Below are 16,110 nucleotides of genomic sequence, written 5' to 3'. Positions count from 1 at the left end.
CGTGAGCGCTTACGTGTCGTGTGAAATTCTTGGAAACATCGCATGTTATAGTAGGGGTATCATATTTTGGAAATCTGAAAAGAGGACACTATCACAACAGATCGATTCAACAGTGAGGACTCAACTGACGTTCATCTAATCGACATCAAGTCATGCGATAAACGCCATGAAAAGAAATCCCCATTTTTGAAACGATATGAGGATATGGCAAATCAATTCCGGAAATCAGAAGATTGCTTGAAACACAAAGACAGTAATGGACTCCCTGACTATAACGTGTACTACAGCGAAACATTTTGCGACAAAGTAATAAGTGTTATTTTGAGTAAAATATCCACGACCTCCAAATTGATGCTGGGTGATTTGTCTCGCCATTGCCGAGCGGATGGTCAAACGACATTGGAACAACAAGAGCTCTTTAATACTTTCTCGTCGAGATTTGCAAAGATCCGCGGTCTTGAATGTCAAAACGTGTCGAAAAATAACAGAACACAAGGTTGTATCGAGCAGCATTTCGGATATTTGAAAAGAGTTATACTCGAAAATTCTCGTGCCAATGACCTTTCCCATTTTGTTAAGCTTTATACAGCTGCTGTCAATGTAATACAGAAGCAGTTCTATGACATAGTGGAAAAATCCGGCTTCGTGGTTAATGGTCCATTATCTGGTCTAGTTAATCCCGATGATGAAATTGGCTCTGAAAACACTGGAACTGGAACGGAACTCATTGAATCCAAATTCAAAAAGAACAAAACCGGAAAAATCATTACTTCGTATTATCATGGCGAAATCAACAAATCTCGGCTGAAATACAAAAATGCAGTGTCATCAGTCGTTGCGTTGCAGGAATCTCGAGAACAGGAATCGACTAATAGCATGCTGGTTGCATGCGCGGACACAATACCTGCATATCTGAAAGACGCACCTTTTCCTGGGCTGTTACCACCACAAACATTCGAAGGGTGTTGCCTTAGACTTTCCAATAAAGTCTGGCATCAAGCGGAAAATATCGAAGATATGAATACTGTAGCCGTTAAATGTGACACAAACGTCATTTGTTGGTCCGATATACTCTCCACAAGACCATTGTCTGATTTTGCGTGTAACAGACCGGGACCCAGCAGGCAAAAAACCACTTCCGATCCCAATGGCTGGTTGACAGTCACAATGGTATACCGATATATCGAAAATTCCGCTTTAATTGCTTCCAAGACAAACTCCAAAAAACAAATTTTTTGCGTCAATCCGGATTTGACGGCAGAAATACTGGCAAATAAATCGTATAAAAGGGAGTCTCTTCGTTCGCTATACCCAAAATATGTTAACCAAACCCAAAACTCGTTTGTTTTGTTATACCCTCTACTTTGGCGAAAGTACTTTATCTTGTTGACAGTCAGCAGTGATGACGAATATATCACGATTTATGACTCACTTGGCCCTTCACCCATTGATTTCAATATGAAAGTGATCGAGCATTTATTTCCGCACGTGAACAACACCACGCGGTGTCATGTACGGGGGTATAAATTGAAATGTTTGGTCAAACAATCGGATTCATCCAGTTGCGGTGTTTGTGTTTGCATGTCTGCGGACGCAGTATGCTTCCCTAATTGGCTTAATTATCATTGCTGCTCCGCTGATCAGCTTGATAGCCAAATCGCGAAAATTCGAGATTATCGAGCATGGATACTATTTAAAATCATCTGCTGCGCCACGAAATTGGACGTGAGAATACACCACATTATGTCTGCCGTGTCCAAAGGTCATACCATGCCATGAATACTTGTATTTGGTAGATTCCTTACGTCATTGATCTGATTAGTTGCCTGCCTTATTGCATTCCTATTGTCTCTATAGGCATTTATTGTAATTATTACATTATTGTTATTATTATTCTTGTTTAGTAAATGTGCATTTCGTTTGTTGTCGTGATACTGCTGCCGACTTCTTGTTGCAGAAATCGGACCCCCTTCCCGCCGTCAGGACCGCGTGAATTGCTGAATTCCGAAATGCTCTTTCGAAAGACAATTACTCACTACCTGTCCGATATTTACACCGGACACGTGGAATTGGTCGCTAATCGCATGAGCTGCGAATGCAGTGTGCGGCACTAATATGAATGTGATCTGCGACCGGACGTTTACCGCACCAGTAGTTCAGCTCCGCACCCGACCAACTAAATCGGTTATAGTTGCGAAAGTCATATCGCGATTATATATGGTAATCACAATTACCGCGACAGAGCTTCGCTGATCCCAGTGGATCGATTCGTAAACTTTGAGCATTGACTGTTGCTACCAATTCGGCAATTTCGCGGCTTCCTATGCGGCCTTGTAAATAAATGGTGGTCATCTGTATCACAGACTAACTGACATTTTGCGTTCGACAAAAGATTTTTGCCTTTTCCAAGCCATATCCCCTTAAAAAATAATATCATTGACTACGGGATTCGACCGTACAGCGTTAACATATAGGCTATTCTATACAGTTGAATATTACAATTATTACTAGGCAAGTTTTTGCAATTTTTTTAAAAACTTCCGGCAGCTTCCTAATTACTCAGAAGTTATGTAGTAGGCCTATACCAATTTAAGCTGTTTGGAGGTTTATTATATTGCAAATTTTGCAACTCTTTTCGATTTTTCATGCAACTTGTAGCAAGTTTTTTTTCGATTTTTTATACAAATAATTTCTTACTGGAAATATTTGCTACTATATGTAAATAGATCGCTTGATTATTTCACTGTCGTTTAAATTTGAGGTCCTTTCTGATTTGACGTACATTCGAACTTGACCGCCGGGTCAAGTTTTTCAGGCTATTGACTTTGTTCAAGTTGCCAACATTAAGTTTTGCTGCATTGCCTTGAATATAGAACGATTCGAATATCTTATACCCTAATACTTTCTAGGCACTTGTCCATAACTGCGGCTTTTGGTGCAACTTTTGTGGAAATTAAATGCAACTTTTCACTGCAACTTTTATGAAAAATAAGTGCAACTTTCCACGGATTTGACTGCAACAAAAACTTGTCTTAATTCTTACATTTTGTACTCGTACCACTGTTCAATTCATTTACCGATGATGCATGCACGTGATGACGTGATCTCTATTCGTACATGGTACCCAATGCCTATCGTATATTTACTAGATAGACTCATGTGTGATTTATTCGTACAATATATCTGGAAAAGGCGATGGTCGTGTGTTTAACTACTATAGTCAAGGACTCATTCGTCAGGACGTTCGTCTCACTTCCAGTATATTTGTAAGACGCTATCCGTAGACCACGAACTCGCTGTGTACCCTCGCAGGCTATACGTTATATAACAGTAAGCCAGTTGCTCAAGGGTGAACTCTGGGCATGAGCAAGCAGCTATTGTCCCTGACCTCGACAGAGATGGTCAGTAACTAAGTATTTCTACTTTTCCAGAGTAGTCAAGTATGTTTTTCCTACTTGCGCTAATAATTACTCGACTGTTTACATATATAGGCTACTTTCACTTCTACTTAAAGTAGCCTAATCATGTTCCTGCCTACTTGGACAAATTACTCAAGTGGTTATCATTTTGGACTACTTACACTCAACAGTTTTCAGTTTTTATGGCAAAACCAAGCCGAAATACTTAGTTATTTACCGGATTGCAATTCGCTTCTTCTACTGTACTTGACCATAGAAATTACGACGACGCCTCTACTTCTACTTGAGTACCAAATACGACTAATTTAACCTCCTCTAGTAGTTGATATTTTTCTAATTTTACCTCCGGCCATGCATTGAGGCTTGGTACTAAAGACTTTTTGAAAGGTTATCAGTAAATTCGGAGGCCCCTAATCCTCACCCCCCCCCCTACCACAACGTCTTTAACTTAATCGAACCCCGAACCGCTGACACAAAGCTAACCCCTGTTTTAATTTATTCTTTACGCGGGACTCGACTTGAAAGACGCTTTAGTACTCCCTCGACGCAGCTGACTCGATTATCCCTAAGGATCGTATCGCTGCAGCCTGTAGTATATTTTTGAATGCATTTTTTACTGAATAAAAACTGTTACTCTCAACACTAGCCTAAACCTAAACCCGAGCCCGAAAACAATAATACCATACAAAGTAATACCAAGTAGGGGAGATGTGGTACCGATGGATCACTGGGACCGAAAATACTTTGAAAATTCTCTATGATAATTCCATGATTACACTCCGTGAACTTGTCTACAATCGCATGCTGGCAACATCTTTCCTCACATACAAAAAAATTCGACGTGCGCGAGCTATGGGGTCTCTCACAGATGATTTTTGTTTTGGGGGGTCTAAACTAAATTTAGATCGACATATACATTTTTCTTTGTAACCTTCAACACGAACAAACCAGCGATCATTTTTATTGTGAAGTGTAGGGCTTGTATCAGGCTATATAATGGTACCTATTATTTTTTTTCAGTACTTTCCTTAAGTGGACTTTTTTCGAATCATTTATAAAATTCGTAGGGTGGGGACCGATGATACAATAGCCAAATCAAGCAAAATAAACAAGCATACTAATCATGAAACAAATGAAACATGCCTACGTACAGAAAATCTTTATCTAATAATTGCATATGATGTTTCATCGCTATAACGAGGTATTTGGAAGTCACACTGTCGATTTTCGGGCAATATGTATGTACCCACGAATTTATAAGTTCGAGCCTAAATCGAAACGTAATTTTATGACAACATTTGAGTTAATATTTACTCTATTTTTTGACAGTTGCGACCAAACATTCTTCTTTGGCTTGCTGCAGCCTAGATTATAATACTGAGCAAGAAAAGTAGTCACATTTGAGTTTTTTAGGGTATATGTGTCATAGGTCCCCGGGTCGTGTGTCATTGGACCCACCGGGTGGGGACCGATGACACGTTCGAGCAACAAATTTTGAACGTCCATAAATATTTTTTGAAAAGACGGATTTGCATGTATATGTGCGCGATAGGTAGAGCTTGTATCAAAGTGCTGAGCCAGCAAAAGATCTGCTGTTTTTGGCTGAACATTTCGGGGCCAGCGATCATTTTCCAATTTTTGATCCATCGGTACCACATCTCCCCTAATAAGTGCCATACAAAGTAATACCAAGTAATAAGTGCCGAATTCACCGAGTGCCGTATAACTACACTTCACTTTATTACTCCGTGAAATATTCATTTCCAAATTTATTAATACAATATTTTTGCATTGATTTCATAATGATAGTTAGTACATTGGAAGTGTCAAATTCACCAACTGCCGATTTCAACGTACGGAATTCACTGCAACCGGCTGCGATGCAATGAAAGATAAACGAGTTCAAGTTGACAGTCAAAACAAATACAGCAGAAGTAAACAAATGCGCAGTCACTTTCATGCACTCGAAATATATAATTTTGTTTTGATTTGGTGGATTTCCATTAAAGTATGTAATTACCGTGATGAATATTTGGTACATCGACGAGCGAAACACTGCGTAGACAATGAATCAGCAGATTCGTATTTATGACGTGTTCATATTCCGGCGGCTTCACAGTAGTAGCTGGATGGATAGTTGTCTGCAGAAGATTTCAATCAGTAAGAGAAATGAGAACTTCAATCATGCTGGACTGGCCCTCGTAATGATAGAGAAAAGCGTCAAGTCGAAACAGTTCCCGGTTCGGTACCAACAGAGCTAATTATACCAGTAATGTATGGAGTCGTCTGACTGAGGCCTGCGGCTGCGGGGCCACCATGATAGGAAATATGCGAGCATAGAGGGCAAGAAAATCAAGCAAACTTGGAATAAAGCCAGTAATTGATACGAAAATTTTTGATTCCATGATGACATTGGCCAATTCTGACAAAAGAGTGTAAAATATTGATCAATTGATTGTTGAAATGCTGGTCAAAGGCCCATGGGGATGGGTGGAGCAGTTGCAGACGTGGACAATTAAAGTTGTTTTGCACATTCTCATCAGCTATTTGTTAATGATGTGCCGAAGGCTTCAGGTGCATTGTCAGAAGAATATCAATATCAATATTTGGTTAAACCATTGAAGGAAAGATCCCCTGCAAGGGAGCGGTGGAACCGAAATGAAGAAAGATTTCCTGCTGTGCCACTAACTATGCTACCAAGTGAAAGACTGCTCACTGTGTTTAGTACTATATTCATCATCCATGGAAGACCACAGAAGTTCACTCCTTGGAGAAACGGCCGAGAAATTGTGCTTCGTGAACTGTAATCTGCAACTGCTGGATTGGTGCTTTTGATACATTTTTATAGTTCCTTGACCATTTATTTCATGTTCAAGCATATCAATGGCGGTAAAGTTGTTGAAAGAAATGCTCTGAGGTGTTAAATATGGGCCTTGAGCTAGATTCCATATCTTTTGAATATCGGCTGAATATATCGGTGTTATCGGTTGAGGTACTGGATATCGGTCTTATCGGTATCGGCTCAGAAATCCAATATCGGTCGGGCTCTAATTGTAACCCTATTTCCAACCCCTGTCATAAACGGACAAAAAACCTTTACCAGGACTATTTGTTCTGCACCACTTTACGGTCGGCGGTCATCATCATCAGAAAATCCATTCCGTACAAATGATCTATATCGGTGGTTAACCTTGGCTCCAAACCGCCCGGACTTTATCCTCATACCCATTCTTTTTACTACAGTCCTTATAATATTGGGGGCGCCAGACCTAGGCAAATTTTAGAAAGAGGCGCTGCAGGATAAAGGTTACGGACCACTGTTTTAAAAGTTTACTGCGATCTCGCCCTTATTTTAGGGAGCATAGGTTACCGTTGCCATACATCCGGGATTTCACTGTAAAAACTGCGTCCGGGAGGAAATTCAAAAATATGCCTAAATGTCCGGAATTTTGAAGGCTCGAATTAGGCTCAAAATTTTTTCGTAAATGAACATAAATAATATCATTTTCGAGCAGATTTATGCCATATGAAATTTTTCTTCGCGCTGTGTGCGATTTGATACAACGTATATTATTATGAATATGGGGACCACGCACCGCCCTCGCAAAAAAATGCAATCAAAATTAAATAAAAATAACCACTTACTGAAATAAGTGTAATTGGTTTAGCAATTATAAGATAACGGTATATTCGTGGAGTTAATTAAGGCCGTTTGGGGCTTTAGTCAAATACAGTTGTTCTAAACCTGGGGGTCCTTTGCCTTTATTCTGGGATCGCGAAGATGTTGGACGTCATTAGCTTCCAAAATATGCCTTGAGTAAGTCTGGGCAAGCTGAATTTTTTTATTTATCTGCCTATCATTTCTTGAACTGAACCACGGAACATTTTCCAATTGCCAATTGGAAATGAGTTCGCGTCCATAAAAGGTTGGAAACCACCGGATGTGAAATCTACTGGTGTATTTTATAGTAATATATGGAAGAACCAATATTATTAACAGAATTCATTCGCAAATTTTAACAAGCAGATGCACACATTAAGCCTGCGATAAGTTGCGTCGATTATTACCCTATGTTACTGGACCCAAGATTAGTGCTTTTTTGTGCGGAAGGGGACTGAAACAATGTTGTTTCGGACCTGATTACAAGGTTACAACACACAGCCAGATAACTGCACCGACCTAACAGTATAGCAGGGCTGTCAAGCACACAACCGGCGGACCACACAAGGTCCACCAGACGATTTCATCCGACCCGTGAAGAAATCTGTTGCAGACCCAAGCAATCACCAGAGCTCACATTAGAGATGGCCCAATTCAAAACGTATGTTCCACTGAACTCCTGTATACATTCGATAGGCAAAGCTTTGCCAGTGTGACGCCATAATAACTGACTATGTATTCAACTATTCATACCTCAATGTACAATCCGGTATATTCATATTGAAATGAACCCGAATATTTTCGGCTGACACTCGTCAGGGGTAATCGTCAGCAACTAGTACAGAATTGGAAAGAATATTGCATATCAACAATCGTATCACAACATATGACGTCATCAGCATGAAATTTCGAATGAGAGCGTTCAATGTACTATTTTTGGGTGGTACACGAACTCGACTCCAAGGCACACAAATGAAGTGTGAACGGTCCCTCCCGACCACGCGATATCTGTCGTCTAGACTCTAGACTAGAACACTAGACCAGACAACTACAGAAATAGAATTATAGAATTCGAAAATACTTATCAATATCGAATAAATTAGCTCATATAAAATCAGAGCTCATATGCTCATAAGAGCGAGAATGCCAAATGTCTGTACTGTAGGCCTACAGCAAGCTTTGACTCGTTTCGCACGATACAGTTCTTCTGTATAGCATTTTCAGGAAGACCAAAAAAATGAATAAAATTAAAATTAAAGCACAGAAACATTCAAAAAATATATTATAATTAGATTGTCGGCATTTTGATCTAATTAGCGTAATTAGACAGCTAAAGTTATCTAGTTGTCCAAGTCTGCATTAGAGCATATGTGACACAATAAAGAGTTATAGCTAGGGATGGTGTGAACCTCTGAAAGGTTCGGGTTCGTGTGAACGCGAACCTTTTTGAAAGGTTCTGTGTGAACACGAACGTGAACCTCATGACGTCACGTTACGTCATATTGCTAATTCCAACCCTATCTTTCAATGAAGTGATAGCGTATATTAATGTACATGGTACCTAGCGACGACTCGGGCCACATCATGCCACAATGCCGAAGTACGCATGTTGGCGTTTTAAACGTCGCTAAATGTGTCAACTGAGGCAATCGAATGATATGATACTCCTATAAATCAATATCTTATGTCGCTTTGCCAACAATTTCGACGAGGACTTACCAGGGAATATAAGCTTAGGCCCACACCTTAAGGGTCTAGGCCAGAGCGGACAATGTATTCGGCGTCTGAGTATCGCTACATTGATATTGAGCAGCGTAAACGGGTTTCTATACTTGCTGCCGATACTACCCCATTAACAAGTTATACATCAGTAGCCAACACCTCAATCGCGAGAATTTGATTTTAATGATGCAGTAACGATATGAAGTCAAGATTGACCCCGTATGCCTGCTAGATTTTTTTGCATCAAAAACGATATCAATCTCATTGATTGCTTGAATAAGCATCATTCGCTGACTACGTATTTCGCTAGGGATATTGTGTGATTGCGGGTCAAACTCACAGCAGAGAGTCACTAAATATTCACAAACGGAAAGCTGGATATTTGGAGCAAATTTTTGTAACAAAGCAAGTAAGACTTTTGAGATTGTCACGGTGCATGCTCGTTTAGTGTTGATTTCTAATGCTGCCAGAGCCATGCACGAAGTGGCCCACGGTTGAAATGCAATAAATATGGACCAAAGATGTTAAAATGAAGTGAAGATTTTAATATATGAAAAAGGTTCACAGTGCAGAACCTACCAAGGTTCTGTTGTGAACGCGAACCTCTAAATTTCCGAGGTTCACACACAGAACGCGAACGTGAACCTCACGTTCACACCATCCCTAGTTATAGCTATTCGGCATTTGACCATATAACTTTAAAACCGCTAAAATACCCCTTACCTCAGCCCATATGCTTAGGTGTCGTAGACTTAGCTCAAATGTGCATATCATATCCACATTGTCCAGTCCCCCGACCCTCGTGGACAGACATTATCGAATAACTCGGCACATCAAACTAAGTTGCCCGCTCGATGAAGCAAGAGAATAGAAGTCACCGATTTCGCCGTGCTATATTTGGCTTCTGAAATTAATAACAAGTTATATTTATTAATATTATTGGTATAATATAATATATATAAAATATAATATAATAATATAATCTATTTTATAATAATACAATATGTTTTTGGAAAAGACTATTTTATTGGATTGAATATTGATGATTATATTGTCAATATAAGTGACATTACATAGGGTTACCATATTTTGGAAATCTGAAAAGAGGACACTTTTTCAGAACTTTCAGACATGCAAAACCGGTGGAAAATCCTGAAATAATGGTAAATATTTGAGACTTCGTGGTCGGTCGACAAAAAAAAATTGTCAACTTGCTCGCTCGGCGCCCAAAATACAGTGTTTACCATCACATTATGCGGTGGTTGATTAATGAAAAGGTCATCTCCAACCCAGCTCCTGATGAAATACCCGCCTGAGCGTAACTTCAGTGCTGATTTACGGCATCTCAGTCGATTTTGGCCATAAATTTTACCAAAATTCTCAAAAAAGAGGACAAAAGGGTGACATTCGAAGACGATTTCGAAAAAGTCAAAAAAGAGGACGAATCCTCTTAAAAGAGAACGTATGGTAACCCTACATTACAGCAGTACAGTACACTTGTAATCGTGCACGTTAGCTTAACCAACTGTTCGACCATTGTGAGGTTCGGCGAGGGTTCATGCATTTCTTCTCCACCAGCAGCATTGATAAGGAGTATAGGACAATGACTTTCATGCTTTATCATCAAATCTATATACATAATATTACTATTCATAAAAAGGATTATTATAATACGGATGCTTACGGATCATAGGGGCTCTATTCTAGCTGACAAGGAATTGGAAAAATACGATGATTGGCAGATTGAATACAGTTGTAAACCGCTACAACGGTGGCTCTAACGACGATACGAGCGGACAAATTTATATGGTTCCTTATAGTTTTAGTTGTGATGCAGCATTGGGACTTGGCAGGGCTGTAACTGCCGCTCCCCAAGCCCTCAATTGTAGGGGGGAGCTCGAATAGGGGCCCAAAATTATTTCGCAATTTTAATTATAGAGCAGTGCGCTTCAACCTATGGGATGGTACGCACTTGTGCGGATGACAAAAATTGCAGTACGGATGACAAGCGTGGTGCAGATGAGCGCGGATGAAAATGGCAATAATTGTTACTTTTTCAGATGTGAAATAATTCGTAAATCTGATAGTAAATTCAAGTGCAGTTGCTCTCTAACTTTTGCCGTTGCGACTCATTCGTAGAAACTTGTTTGACTCACGACGCACCACGAATCGTATAGCTTTTACAATAACTTTGTCACGCACCAGCCGTAGGGAATTAATATTGGCGCACTATACTTATTCCGTAATCAAAAGTCTGGTTCGAAAGAGGTGTAGTGGCAGACATGCAGTGGATCAGCCCGTCTGAGCGTCCGACGCGCGGGAAAAAATGTCGTAAAATTGACTTTCCGCTTTCCTTCTCTAAACAGGGAACACCAACAGTCATCATATATTCGTAATAACGGTTTGATCAGCACGGGGCACGAAAATAGTCATTACAGACTCACATTTGCAAGTTACTGTAGAGCAGTGGTTCTCAACCTTTTTCACCTCGCGGACCGGTAAAATTTAAAAAATATTTGGCGGACCGGTGGACTTTGAAAAATTGAAATCAACCTAAAATGTAAAGTATGCAACCGAGTGTATGGTGCTACAGGGTGACCTGTTGAGGGTTTAGATCGTAATTAGTTATATTCATGAGGTCATACATGTGCTTTTACGGTAGTGAGTCTGCTGAGTCGAGGTAACATTGCCTTGCCCAGATAAATGTGCTACCACCGAGAGTTGTTTACAGTCTTTTTCGCGCCGAAAGCCATGGATTTAACCGCGACCACGCCAACTAGAATAATATTCTTCTCTTCGGCAATATCGAGAAAAACAAGCGTTTTGGAGTCAAACCAAGCACCTTGGCGTGCTAACTTGATCATCGCCCACTACAACCATAGACGTAGTCTACTATGGCTACGCTACTATGTAAACAATGCGCCACACGAAAACACCTGACAACAGCCATACCTGGCCATCCACAAAACCAAGGCCGAAAAAAACACTGCGTCAGCCCATCCCCCAAAAAACTTTGGTCTTGGGCCCCCAGACCCCACAGTTGGATGGATGTCTGCACCAGTACTTGCGAGCGCATTCATTCTAATTAGTGTAGGCAGAGAGTTTTTGTAGCCTAATCGCACGAGGCGAGGAAATTTCTTATAATTGATAACTGGATCGGGCAATAATATTGGAAATTGCATTTATATTATTGCTACAAATATTTAACCTCTTAGAGTTATCAAATTTTCCGATAAATCTGAGTGAGGTGTCGTCATGGAAAATTTGGGGCACGTAATTAATAATTTAATTGATCATAATTAAACATATTTGGCGGTACTGTTGCAATAATTACTTCGTTGCATGCCTATTTCTATAAAACATGCGTATCTCAACAGGGGAATGGCACCCAATAATCAAAACATTTCGTGTCACTAAATCGCGCAAGGCGCGAAAACAAGTTGAAAAACAACTGAGCAATTTATGTTCATTTACAAAATAATTTTGGGCCTTCTTTAAGCTCGGCCCCCTCCAATTGGGGGTTGGGCTGCGGCAGTTACGGTCCTGCACAAAATGAATGAATAGAAAACGATTTTGCGATTTTGCAAGTCAGCTCGTACTTGTCGATCGCATGTCGTAAAATGACACGACTTGAACTTTAAGTCAAATCGAACATATTTCCAGGCCTAATGTTACCGCACGAAGTTCTGAATTCTGAAATTTGATGTTTTATTTATTTTATCAGTTGACAAGGCTTCAACATATTGCTTCTTGAAATTGAGGTATAAAATATTATTATACCTGGCGGTGTCGGACCGGCAAGAAAGTCGTCGCGGACCGGCGGTTGAGAACCACTGCTGTGAGCATATTATTCCCCATTTTTCTTATACTACGGGTCAAAAAAGGTATATTTGGGGTCGCCGCGGTACCAGAGCGATCTGTTAATATGTATGTAGTATTTGTTGAAGTTCTTGCATAAATATGGTTTCGCGCTCCGCCCGATTCCCTGTGGATTGCTTTTGCTTGTCAAAGCTCACGTGCTTGGTACTGTAGCCAATAAGCTAAACAGTAAACACACTTCAAATATGACTTGATCATGAAAATGTACCGACTATTCTGGTTTCTCTGGAGGTCGGGGACATTTTCAGTAAGAAATTATACTGCGTTGCGACTACAGACATTTGACATATCCTTTGTGAAACTATTATATTATCCATGTAACTTACATAAAACGGCTTTGCATCGGTGGTAACATCGGCATCGGCATCGGCGGTAACATTTTTCATGTTGCAGACTGTCCTTTGTTATGTTTATTTATATGAATACACTTGATCACTTCACTGCCATGGAGGTGACGAGTAACAAGGCCTTTATTGGCCATATCGTCACCTCCAGTCAACTTTTGGTTTGACGAAGCAATAAATGTCTGTCTCTGTCTGTCTGTCTGGTGTTTTTGCTTCTATTTTTTCTTTACTTTTTCCATAAAACTATGAACTGAGTGTGCACTTTTTCGCTTCTTAAAGTCTCAACTTTTATTATAAATGTGGTGGATAATGATGCATTTTTGAATTTGCTCGGAATTGCTTCGCGGGCCGGGTGCGGCCCGTGGGCAATATGTATACATACCCCTGCCCTAAATGCTACCATGCTTTTAAATGGTTTATAACTTTGACGGGGTTTAGTGGGCCGTTCCAGATACTGCATTATAGTCAGCAAATGTAACCAAGTCTTCGAGTCACCAAAAATCGCAACTCGAGTCAGACTTGAGTCATTGCAACCCTTTGTATAGATACTTCGATCGTCATCATCTCCTACGGAAGTTCTGGGTTCTAAATAAATTAGGGAACGATTGCACATTTTACAGGTGTAAGTCATATACGTATTATGCACTCTAGATTCTAGATAACTCATGTTTCATTTTTGAATGTGTTGTCAATCACTAGTAAAATAAATTAAAAACACGTTTTATCCCCTGGACCATTTGTTGGGTCGCAGTCGAGTTATCACGAAATGAACTGTTCCGAGAGAACAATAAGGCTGGGGGCGACCAGTCCAAATCGTAGCGTCGTATTCCGATTATATCATCATGGACAGAACATGGGAAGTATTAGTAAACTGATTGATAGGCCAGGCCCTCACACCAACTGTTGTCGTACATGAATTGCACGCGAAGGCCTCATTGGATCACCCAAAGCTGATCGATGACCATTCAGTATCTAATGTACTTCACGTCCGCCGATATTTACGTTACCGACACCACAACAACTGTTGAACCGTCAATGGCTTTACCGGTGTAAAGAGCGCATCAAAATATTTCGTAGGACTATTATGCATTTTAATACCAAAACCACACTTGATGATACCTCGAAAAACGGACTGCTCTCTCCTTTATCGCTCCTGTTATTATTTCGCTCTCTCGTTCGGTGACTGCCTTCCTGGCCACTCAGCGTCGCTTCGTTGTGGAAATCATTGAATGAAGTCTTGTCGTGTAGCGGTAGCGTTCGTTTAGATTCCAAGCGGTGAGATCTGCGGATTCGACCCAGTGAAGTGCTTTCAGAACTTAGCCTTCGATATTCAGACTTGAGTCCATAATGCATTACCGAACGAAGCCGCTGAAGGAGAAGGTAAAGCGATATGTCGTCTACGGCCGGATTACAGTTCGACCACCGAAAGTGAAGTTATATAAACGATTTATAAGCGGCGAGTATTGTCGGGTGACGCGTAGTATTGGAGGAGATCATCGTATATGATATATTTTACCTACTGACTTGGTCCCAAGGGTGTATGTTTCATGTTGCTAACTTGCTATCGGCCCGCCTGAATTCTCGTCTATTGGAAGACGAAAGAGTTTCTTCGATGCCATACCGTGAAAGCGTGCGGGTATATTTCGCTATATGTAGGCCTACCACATATTCACATAACTGTTTATATAGAAGGGGAAAGCACCGTAAATACTTTATTGTACACTAATGTAACATTATTGGAACTCAATGCTTTGTGAACGCGTAGATCTGTAAATAATGGTATATTGTGTTTTCGAATGCTTTCTTACTGTTCGAACTTCGAAGCGAGTAGCGTGGGTACAGCTGATTTTAAGAGCATCGGTTTTGACAGTGAATATTCGGGCATTTTCTGAGTGGGAGATAGTTAGGATGTATCAGACTAACAGCCGAACTGAAATGCAATATTTAGATTCCAGCGAACGACCTGGCGTACGATTTACAATTTAACTCTGTTGTTTGTTGCTTACCTCTTGTTTAGAATTTCCGTTTGCTGATGCGTTAGTCTGGCGCACTGATTTATTAAAATGAGATTAGTACATTTTAAAGCAAGACTATGTCACGTTTGCCAGACTACAGCCAGCTATGTTACAGCGTGGAACTTGCGTCGCACGTTATCTACATTCGTGATCAATATGCTGATGGTATTCGTATAAATTCTGAGCACGAACGTCGAACGCGGCCCTTATTGATCGGGAATTTTAGAGTGCAGCTATCTGTCGCGGACACACTAATTACTAAAGGCGGTGGATTAGCAGTCATGTTAAAGTTGGATATTCGCCGGGTACAGTTTCTGGAATTTTGCAGTGTTCGGGTCGGAACGGTTTACGAATTACTGCGGGTCATACGATGGGATCGCGTCTGCATTTGCAGGTTGCATATTGTACAAAGCGCTGTACCTGTCGACTTTCTTCACCAGTTATTTGTGAAATGTTTTTGAGACTTCTCTCGTTAGTTCCCACATAGCAAGTACTATATGTATGATGATTACGTCTGTATCGACTCCGCAAAATCGGTAATTGGTGTCCTATTGTTTCCGACAGTAACAAGTCAAAAGCGCCTCAAACGTGGCGCGAACTAGATACGTAGTCGGGCAGTACGGTGCAGCTCGCAATGCGAAATGCTTTTAGCAGTGCCGAGGAAATGGTATGTGCGAGTGCATGCATTACTATTCCTTTGAAGCTGACCCTGCTGTGCTGACATGGCGTGCCCGCTCGGACGTCGACTGACTGATGAAGTGTGTAATGAGGAATTGAATAACGCTGCGCATTATACGCTCATACGCGGGAAGTTAAAAGGAGGCGCGGAAGAAATAGAAGCATATATATAAGTAGAAGTATAGATATTCCGAAATGAGTCGGCATCTGAGGTCTTCAGGTCGGTATACAGACAGATGCATGATGCACTTTATCGGACAATGCGAAACAGGAATCTGCTGGGATGATACGATCATGGAGTATATCCCCACGAATTGCGATGGTCTAGTCAACTGCAACAGCGGTTAGATAACGATCACTGCTTGTTATTGGTAATTACCCTTAGTGTGTAT

At 40.6% G+C, this 16,110-nt stretch overlaps 1 protein-coding gene across 1 annotated transcript; it reads left to right on the top strand.

Moving 5' to 3' along the window:
• Positions 1 to 95: 95 nt before the first annotated feature.
• Positions 96 to 5,287, top strand: LOC145442205 (uncharacterized). The gene is made up of 2 exons (XM_080320104.1): positions 96 to 4,108; positions 5,103 to 5,287. The coding sequence occupies exon 1, from the start codon at positions 205 to 207 to the stop codon at positions 1,777 to 1,779; it is 1,575 nt and encodes a 524-aa protein (XP_080176230.1). The 5' UTR covers positions 96 to 204; the 3' UTR covers positions 1,780 to 4,108; positions 5,103 to 5,287.
• Positions 5,288 to 16,110: the final 10,823 nt, after the last annotated feature.

Source organism: Botryllus schlosseri, chromosome 7 (assembly GCF_051294905.1).
Source record: "Botryllus schlosseri isolate E-star chromosome 7, Bs_hap1, whole genome shotgun sequence".
In the NCBI taxonomy this organism is placed as follows: domain Eukaryota; kingdom Metazoa; phylum Chordata; class Ascidiacea; order Stolidobranchia; family Styelidae; genus Botryllus; species Botryllus schlosseri.
Note: the sequence above shows the minus strand (reverse complement) of the source record. Positions and strands in the feature narration are given on the sequence as shown.